The following is a 10,000-nucleotide window of genomic DNA, read 5'->3' as shown; positions in this document are numbered from 1 at the left end:
AGCGCGATAAGCAGATGTCTCGAACCAGACTCCCAAGGAGTAAAGTGGAAACCCAGGGAAAAATCAGGCTCCATTGCGCTCGCTTATTTTCTTCCAATTCCAAGCTATTCGTTCTGTTCCCGATAAAAAAAATATGGGCATATAGACTAAACAAACAGGTATTATTGTTACAGCCATTGTTATTGTTATTGTTGAGCTCATGTTATTCGTCGAGGCACAGAGAAAATTGGATTCTTTCGCCCTTAAGTATCAAGGATTTAAGAAAGTGTAGAAGATCATCAAAACGCTGGTTAAGAGGACGATGAAAAAGACAACGTAGCAAGCAAAGATCAAAAAGCTTTTTTACCGAAGCAAGACCGTGTTTTTCAGAGTGAATGGCAGTCGAAATACACATGGCTTGCCTATGATGCCAACAAAAAGATCATGACCTGTAAGATCTGTCTCGAGGCAAACAAATCAAATGCATTTACAATATTGTCGAAGGCCCACCATTGCAAGAGCTCCAATTTGAATGTGCCTTGATGAAATAGACAGAAAAATCACGAAGGATTTTTTCCACCCTTGTCGTGGGGACTCCCTAACACAAAATCCTGGTAAGAACACTGCAAATATTTAAAATTATTTAGGCTTCAAAACCATTTGTACTTACTTTCAAACGCAAGGTGTTTGTAGCTCCGCGGGCTCTTTGAGCCTTCGTTGATCTGCGAAAAGAGAGGTTTCCTTTTTATACAAAGAGTATGCCGTTTAAGGTGGCTCATACCAGTTTCAACAATTTGGAGGTGATGTCTTATTAGCAGGATGAACTCCACAACACTGTTAAACAAAACGGCAATGTTAAGGTACCACATGAAAAGGCGATAATTTTTTTAACAAGATACACACGTTGATGTGACGTAATAGGTCACCATGACAACAAAAGAGCCATCTGAAGACGCCTTCATTTGTCTCTTAACGTTTTTTTTCCTAAAAAGGATCTCGGTGACCCCAAATTTTTATTTCTGGAAAGGCAATTTGCAGGATTAGATAAAAATCTGCAAAAATTAAAAAAAATTCTTGAACAGATTCAGAGCCACCTTAAAATTTTCCAGTTGTTAAGGTGGCTTGTAACTTGACGGAGACTTTGATCTGAACATGTAAACAAAAATCGGGGTAACCGGCTTCGCTCTTTAAGAGCGTTTAAAGACAAATAATAGGGGATTTTTAGGTGGCTCCTTTGTTGCCATGGTGTCCAACACATCACATCATTGAGTGTGTGTTGTTAAGCAATTATTGGTGTTTCGTATGGTACCATAACTTTGCCGTTACATGACGCAGTTGGGTAGATTCAGTCCTTCCAAATGGTACAGCTTGTTGAAACTGGTTCGAGTCTCCTAAAGCCTGATTCTCATTAAACACAAACATCACAGGAAGATGCATAAATTTGTTTGCTAATAAGTATCTTTTGCCCTAACGAAAGATACTCACGATGAAGTCTCCACGGACTTTTTGTAGTAACTTGTAACTTATGCTCATGCTTGCATCTCTGAGGATAATGATAATGAACTTTATCAAAAGTGTCCAACTGTCAAGTCATCTCACGCTGGGGTCATCGTTCTCACCACTGCGCTAGCGCAAGCCACAGCGTCCACTTAGGGCCCATATTCCTACTTTTATCTCTTTACCTAAGCTCACGAACATTTGGAGGCTTGACTTAGCTTAGTCTTACCTCAATAGGCCTGACGGTGAAGCACCGATCCTGTGAGTGGAGTTGGTCTGCTGTGGTTCTGTGTTAGAATCGGTTGGATTCGGTCTGTAACTCACGGGCGCTGGGCCCGATATAACAGATAAGTTCATTCCATTTTGAGGCTGTGGAGCCACCTTGAGAACGTTTGGGAACGTGTACATTGAACACAGGTACTGCTGAGCTTGCGCACTTGGTGTCATTCCACCAGGACTCGAGAGATTAGTCTGAGATCCTCCCACGAGATTCGCCGCCACCATGCGCGATCCACGGGCACCATTTCCTTGGACTGGATCGGCACTTGTTCTCAACCCTGAAGCGCTGAACGTCCGACGCCTAAGGATCACATTAGATTGATTGTCCATTCTAGGATCAATCACTCCATTGGCTAAATTACCGGTATCGATTCCCATGTATGACCCCGTTCTCCAGTCATATTCTGCGTTGCTTATGTTTCTTGTGTTTGCCGCAACTTTCCTTGAGCCATAGCGGTGTTTAGGTGGGCCCGTAGGAGCCGTGGGTATTATCCCCACTGACGCTAAGGCTCGACGATCGTTTCGTGTCATCGCTGGGGCCGCTTGATGCGAGTTCATGTTAATTACCGCTGACAGAGCTGTAGGTTGATAGGTCTGGAACCGAGACAAATGAGCAGCGCCTGTGTTGTTGCCAGTGGTTCCTGACAGTATTCCCATCGAGCCATATATGGAAGGATTTACCAAACTACTTCCAAGTTCCCGGCCAACCACAGGGCCGTTTCTCAATGCAGAATCTTTAGCATTGTTCTGGTCATGCTGAGTAACAGATAACGAAATACTGTTATTTACTGTCTGTAATTACTAAAACGTTCATTAAGTCAAAGTAGACCAAAGAAGAGTACTAAATTGCAGGAGTATAAGGTCACTTGAAACATATTTAAGAGGCACAGTACTTCCTAAATTTGCAAGCTAAAGCACTCTTTTCATGGAGTGAACTATATTTGTCTATTCCACGATGACTGAGAACGAACTTAGTTGCACAACAAATATACCATAAGAACATTCCACAAAGCTCTCGTTTTGATCGAGGCAAAATCATTCAAGGCTGAGGAATAGCAAGCTACACCCATCACTTTAATCACAGCAAAATGGTTGATCTTTTAAGGTCATTACTAGAAGGGCCCATATAAAGTTTGGAGCCTGAGGAAAGGTGAACCATGAGACTGGTTTGAAACGCACGCTCGCACAACTTCTGTCGCTTTGTTTGTGGGCACGCAATTAGTTTATCATTTCAGGACTTTTATTATTATTATTAAATCGCCGCCACCATGCGCGATTATTAAGTCTAAGCAGGTGATGGGTGTAGCTTATTATTAAGTCTAAGAAGGAACCCATGAATAGGAGCATCCTTATGCACTATATTCTTGATTCAAGCTCTGTGCATATCTTTCTATTCTTAAAACTAACCCTTCAGCGGGATCCCGCATTTACATCAATTTGCACAATTTGCATACATTGTTTGTGCTATTTTTGTATTCGTTTGACAAGAACTTTATTCTGATTGGCCATTCTAAACAGTGCGTGCAGAGCCGAAGAACTCGTGACAACCTAAAAATATGCGCAAAGGTTGACTCATAGGGCTTGTATGGGAGAGGCAAGCTCCTACTAATGGGCTCCTTGTCTGAGCATTTCTAACCTGTTCTAACAAGAAGGTTACAGTAAAGTTTAACGTTTTTTTTTTCAAGTCAGGGTAAATGCAGCAGGTTATCTTTACTCAAGGAGCAGCATTTGGGGGACACTTTGTGACGTTCATTAACAATTTGACCCGTAGCCCGCAGGGGCGCCGAATGGACTATTGGCCCGTGGCCCTTGAGGGCGAAGGGTCTAATTGTTTTAGTATCATCCAACTAGTCGTACAGAAAGGCTATAATAAAGTTAGCAAATGCAAGTTAAAGAAATATTTATTTGGGAAATAAAACGAAAAAAAGTGTCACGCTGTTCGCTACTCGAGGACTATTAATTATAGTCTTCTAATAGTGTAGCCAATCAAAATGCAGGATTTGCATTAGTCCACTAGTTGGGTGATACTAAAACAATTAGACTCTTCGCCCTCAAGGGCCACGGGTCAATAACCCATTCAGCGCCCTTGCAGGCTACGGGTCTAATTGTTAAGTATTCCAAGAGGCGAGTGATGTCAAGCTGGGGAAAAGAGCAAGGGGACACTTCGTGACGTTTATTGAAATCCACCTGCATCTAATAACTTGAATTTCTGGGTATATCTGTTTGATAGATACACATCCATGTAGCCTGCGCGCTCGGCGACGGTGTTCATGCATGAATACCAGTTCCTTGGCTCATAGCACCAGACGGTAATATGAGTGTTTAATTCATAAACCGTCAGCACGCAGGCTAAGATACACATTACGGCCCAAAAAAGGCTACGTTCTCAAAGCATTGGCTATGAAATTTGAAATTAAAACGGTCCTACAGAGAGCAAGCAATGTATGCGGTGTATGGGCTGGATTTAAGGACTCACCGAGTGGTGTAAGGAACAGTTTTTCTGTGGTCCCCCAGTTCCAGGCGTACAGTGTAGCAATTTGTACACAAACTCAACAACACCCAGTCCCCGTATGAGATTGTCCCGCTGAAGGAGACCGGTTATTCGCTCAAGTTCCTCTTCTTCAGAGATTGGTATTGGCTTTGTTGTGTCACATTGTTCCTGGCCAGCTCTTTTGCCCTAAAAGAAGTAATTCAATAGTCCTCTTCATCTTGGAGTTTTTAATATTTTCCATAACCTGTGTGCTAACGTGAAGTTCCCCTCTTCTCGCAAGAGAGCAAAATTCGCATGTGAACACAGGGCAAGAGACTATGGCAGGAAAAGTACTAGTTTCAAATAAGAAATATACCAAATGGCGCATGCGCTTCTTGTAATTTTATGCAGCCCTTCACAATTACATGTTAAGATGGGAAGAGCTACACTGTACAAACTATAAACTTGGCCCTTTGAATCAGCGAAAAACAGAAGACTGGCCGAGTGGTTAGTGAGTTCAGACCATTTGATATCTTTTCTTGGGATATACTAAAATAAAAACAGTGGATAGCGTCGTTGAACGCACACACTGATTGGCTACTCAAACTCCGGATATCCTTTGCTATTCACCACCGAGCAATTCGCGCGTAATTTGTGCCCGAAAATGTTGTAATCTTTGCAGGAATAAATGAGTTAATTAAAATCATCTTTTTGTGCTACACTATCTCACTGTTTTAGTATATACTAAAACAACTATTCACCTCAGTGTCGGTGGCTGGTGGTGGATATTTACCCCGCCACTTCCCAGCTCGGTAAATATCCACCACTAGCCACCTCCACTTCGGTGAATAGTTGCTAATTATGCACTGATTTTCGCTTTAACGGTGTATGTGGGAAGTAAAACGCCCTGTCCGCTGGTTAGCGTTGACGGTCTCCAAAACCGCTGATTTTGAACTGTTCACTCTGATGTTTAGTAGAGAACGACAAAGAAATGTATCGAAATAAAAAATGTGCAAAGAGGCACAGATGCAAATTAATGCTGTTTTGATTGATTTTCTTTATTTGTTGTTTCTTTAAATCGACATATTAAATGTAATCAGGTATAAATAGAGGTTCTTTACTTATACTAACTAATTTGTCTCAGGCACCTAAAAAACGTCTCAGCCATCTCTCTTACGGACAAGGTGTCACTAGCCCATGCGCCAAGTTCGCGGTTATTTTTTGCTGTTTTTAAAAGAAACTAAACTGTGGTATACACTTTATTCCAAAATGGCTATGATTTTCGTATTCTTTTGTTTCCTTGCAAATTAGCCCTTGTTGCATCGGTCAAGGTTAAATAATCGTATAAATTTACAGCGTAAGAACGAGGCACCAAGGGCTAATAGGAATACTAAAATGACGGCCATTTTGGAATGAAGTGTATTCATGTAAGTGCAACCTCTTACAGCTTCGCATCTCACTTAAAAAGGTTGCTGATATATTTGAAGCAACCTTTTCTGTTTAACATCTCATGATGATGGTGACGATTTTCCATTTGACACCGACCATATCCGTCCTCCACAGAAAATCATATAAATACGGAGGTCCAAGCACGCGATGTTTGAGAAACCTTTAAAGTAAAAGGGAGTCCGCAAAAAGTCTTTAAGTCACGAACAAGCTTATTTCAGTACTGACAATTGCACCGAAGCACAGCATACCTCGAATTTGTTTTTACCAGCTTGAATCGTCTTTCTAACAGGCGGTCTCCTGGACCTGCGGCTATGAGGGCTCTCTGGTCTGAGACCATCCTTGGATCCCTTTGGTACTCTGCCACAGTTTTTGAGCCTTGCAGTTTCCTCCTCTTGTTGCTTAGCTATGATCTGTTCACGTTGAACTCTAAAAGGAGGAAAATGCACCAGAAACAGTAAAAAATATATTCCCACCAAAATGAATACAAATTTTACTGCGAAGAAAAGCAAATGTTTGAAAATCGCTGTCTAAAAGCTATCAATTATAGCTATTAAGAATTCCTTACTTGGAGGAGATCATCACGTGATCATCACGTTAACATCAGTCATGATAACATTACGTCCAAGGCTCCTCACAACAGGGATATACTTTAAACAGGCGCGTAGCGTCCTATACGCAAATATGCACGTGCGTACTTGAAGTTACCAGAAAATTTTGAAATTTTAAGCAATTGCTTCTATTTTTAACTTTTACTTGTACGCAACCAAGATTTTCTTATGAAAACACCACTTTGATTAAATTCTAAAAACTAAAACAAAAGCTATACCATGTTCTTAACTAGTTTTGCATGGTACTTTTTTTTACACTAAGCAATGCAGTGTTGTTTGGTCAGCGTGCAACAAAAAGGCGAAGTTACAAAGGAGCGACGTTCCAAGAACGTTCTTGACAAAGGAGCGGCGTTCTGAGAACGTTGTTGGCAATTCCAGTCAAGCTAGCGCAACCAAAACAATGTTTTGTTTGCGCCAAGGTTGCTCAAAATAAGGGCAAGACGCTTTGTTCTTTGCTTGTATTCACACAACTTTTTCGAACAGGAAATAAAGAACGCAGAATTTTTCGCTTAGTTTACTTAGGTTTCTAGATCATATGTACTTGTGCGTACTTGAAAAAATGACCACGCTATGCGCCTGACTTACACCAAAAAAACTAACCACACGTGGCTTGCCGAGAATAACAAGTGCTGTCGAATGTAATCGCTGGGTGAGACACAAGGTGTCTTTTCCCGGACAAAACGTTTGATGCTTATTAGTCTTCCTGGAAATCAGAGCGGAGGCCGTGTAGGAAGGTAAATGAGAATCAAAACTGCTGATACTTGGGTTTTCACGTAGGGTCGCTAACGGTTATCTTAGACCACAACGCAAACTTGGTGACCTACTCTTTATGAACAGTACGTGTGCTCTTGGACATTACACGGGGATAAGAGTTGTGGCACGGAGAGAGAGAGAGAGAGGAACTTTATTCACGTGTCTAGCCTTCTAGCGCTGGAGCACTAATTGGAGACAATGCAAACTGAAATCACTGATACTAACGCAAATCAAATCAAATGTTGGTTTTTGAGAAGAGGGGAAAACCAGAGTACCTGGAGAAAAACCTCTCAGAGCAGAGTAGAGAACTAACAAACTCAACCCACATATGATGCTGATTCTGGGAATGGAACCCAGGCCACAATGGTGGGAAGCGAGTGCTCTCAACACTGCGCCATCTCTGCACCCGGACTATACTGTTTATCGTCCTCCCCCCCCCCCCCCCCCGAAAGGACTCACTCTTACGACTTCGACTTCGGCTCCCGACACTGCTGACAAACAACTTTAATATTTAATATCAAACTCGTAAAATCAAAAACATCTTCATTAACCTTGCGCATTCAATCCGTGCCTTAGAAGCTGCAGTCTCTTGGAACAAGGAACAGCTGTTCTCAAAGAAAACAGCGTACTTTTCTTCATTTCCTTCTGGATAGATACGCCTACAATGAGAATTAGATATGAATATACTTTAAATCCCGGCAGTCTACGGTAAGGAAATTAACTGTTAACAATGTTTTTGACACCTGAGAATACCTGAAAGCTGGAATAAACAAATACAACACCCAGAAAATGCTAGCGGCTAGTTAGTTTACATGAATAATTGTTAAATATTGCAATCCTGGACATCTCTAAACAGCAAACTAAGAGCAACCGTGACATAAACCCCACAAAAATGCTAAGAAAATAATACATTTTGACAAATGCCCACCAACAATTGCATCACGTCATCACCTGTATTTCCCCAGATGAGAGTCTTCATACTTTTTCAGCCATTCAGTATAATGAAGCTGATTGTCGCCATCTTCCCTCCTTGAACATAAAGTGACAACCACAGATTACTCACTGATTCATACCAAGGAATATATGAAAGGACTATTGCTTCCACCGAAGATCACCCCTGATAGACACACTTGTAAGAGCGTTGAAACGTTGGATGTTAAATCGTAACTTGGTATTAGTTACATGCACAATTCTTCAAACCAGAGTAGCATCAAACCATGTCTTAGTGACAACACTCTCTCGAAAAAAAATTGAAGTAGTACAATACTACTGACGTGGACATCTCGAAAAATATTACCTGCTTTCCCTAGGTCTTTGTTTTTGTAAAAGTCTATCCCGTACTCTCTTTTTGTCTTCTTCAAGAATCTTGCGGCGATCGCAAGCACCAAAGTTTAAGAGGTTAAGAGCATCAAGCATTAGCCCATCCTTGATTTCCTTGTCAAGACGAGAGTCAGTTGTAAAACTTGGAGAGTGGTTGACCTAACAAGAAAGTGATAAACATACAGCTTCGTGTATCCTCAAATACAGTGGTATGTGATATAAAGTACATTTGTAACAACAAAAACATGCGCAAGCCAAAACTGTACATCAATTAAATTACTTCAACTGACAATCTAAATTGTCAGTGATCTTTGAACTGGAAATTTCCAGAAACGGAACAGCACTCAGACAACAAAATTAAGCTACTGAATCCTCGCGTCAGCTAAAAAGGTCTAAAAAGCATGCCAAACTTACAGCCAATCAAGAATAGGATGTTTATTTTCATTATGTCAATGTAGGTTATACAAAGAATTGATAAAAATGAGAGGGGAAAGGGCAAAAAATAGCAGAACTAACAACATGCCCTAATGATTAAAAAAATCATCAAACTTTTGAAACATGGAAACAATGGAGTAAACAAAAACAAAAAAAGACAAATAGGAAACAAAGATACATCAAGTATACAACATTAAGTAGATAGGTATCTAAATAACACTTGCATGCATAACCTAAGACCTAGGACTATGAAAAGGAAAAGAGGACTTGTAACATTTATAAAATTAATACAATGTATCTTTAAGTATGTGTATCAAGAACAATCCAGATATTTCAATTTAATATTGTGCAAGGTACTGTTTGAAGAGAGCATTCTTGAAAACCTTTATTGAAGCATCAGAATGGATAAAAAGAGGTAGATCGTTCCAAAAGTACCGACCAATAACCGTTGCACAGAATTTTCTAATATTTGTTAGAGAAAAGGGGACGTACACATGTACATGTAGAGTTGGTCAGAAGAGGCATTATATTATTTTCGAGTAGTATAGCTTCATTGCTCTGATAATAGTGGTAATATGAAATTGGAGGATTTAGAATCACATAACTGATCAAAAAAAAACAGACATTAGTATATATAAACAATCAAAAATCAAAAACAAATTCAGAACCAAGTGTGACTTGCTAAAATTAATGTTTTCCTGCACTTGGAGTCGGTAAATTTCTATTTACGTGTACTTTGAAGTCACTTGATCCCACAATTGCTTGTCTGCATGTGTTATGGCACTTAATTGAAAACAATTCAATACATAAACTACATAAATTATTATTATTTCCAAAATTATACCTCCAAAACCCATGCTTTCAACTTCTTATCCAGGAGAATATCAAAGCCTAGGATTTCAAAACAGGCACTTCCTTTGTTATGATTGGGAAAACAGGTTCTGTAGTTGTGTTTCAGGATGGGATGAGCAGTAATCAGGGTTTTGATGATAGCATCCTAGGAAAGAAAACAAATTACATCCACTTATCCAAAAAGTTAAAAAAGTAGCAGAGAATTTAAATCGTAAAAAACACATGCACTGTAGAAGGAATTTTGGGTACTGAAATCACTAAATGAAAGAATATGCATTTAGAACAACACTCTTTGTTATCAACGAACGGAGTGATATACACTGAAATGAATCATAATATTGAAATGGGGATATGAAAT

The 10,000-nt window shown here is 40.0% G+C and overlaps 1 protein-coding gene across 1 annotated transcript in view; it reads right to left on the bottom strand.

The window, feature by feature from the left end:
* Positions 1-10,000, bottom strand: part of LOC138038928 (tubulin polyglutamylase ttll6-like) — a 21,350-nt gene that overhangs the window by 770 nt on the left and 10,580 nt on the right. Inside the window, exons 9-16 of the mRNA XM_068885021.1 lie at positions 9,635-9,787; positions 8,333-8,514; positions 7,987-8,064; positions 7,587-7,694; positions 5,923-6,100; positions 4,232-4,432; positions 1,706-2,511; positions 650-701 (exon numbers count right to left, since the gene is read on the bottom strand). Coding sequence (XP_068741122.1) covers positions 650-701; positions 1,706-2,511; positions 4,232-4,432; positions 5,923-6,100; positions 7,587-7,694; positions 7,987-8,064; positions 8,333-8,514; positions 9,635-9,787 — 1,758 coding nt within the window. The remainder of the gene's footprint in view (positions 1-649; positions 702-1,705; positions 2,512-4,231; positions 4,433-5,922; positions 6,101-7,586; positions 7,695-7,986; positions 8,065-8,332; positions 8,515-9,634; positions 9,788-10,000) is intronic.

The sequence above is a fragment of the Montipora capricornis genome, chromosome 2 (genome assembly GCF_036669925.1).
Source record: "Montipora capricornis isolate CH-2021 chromosome 2, ASM3666992v2, whole genome shotgun sequence".
Lineage (NCBI taxonomy): Eukaryota > Metazoa > Cnidaria > Anthozoa > Scleractinia > Acroporidae > Montipora > Montipora capricornis.
The sequence above is the reverse complement of the archived record's forward strand: the minus strand, read 5'-3'. Positions and strand labels throughout refer to the sequence as shown.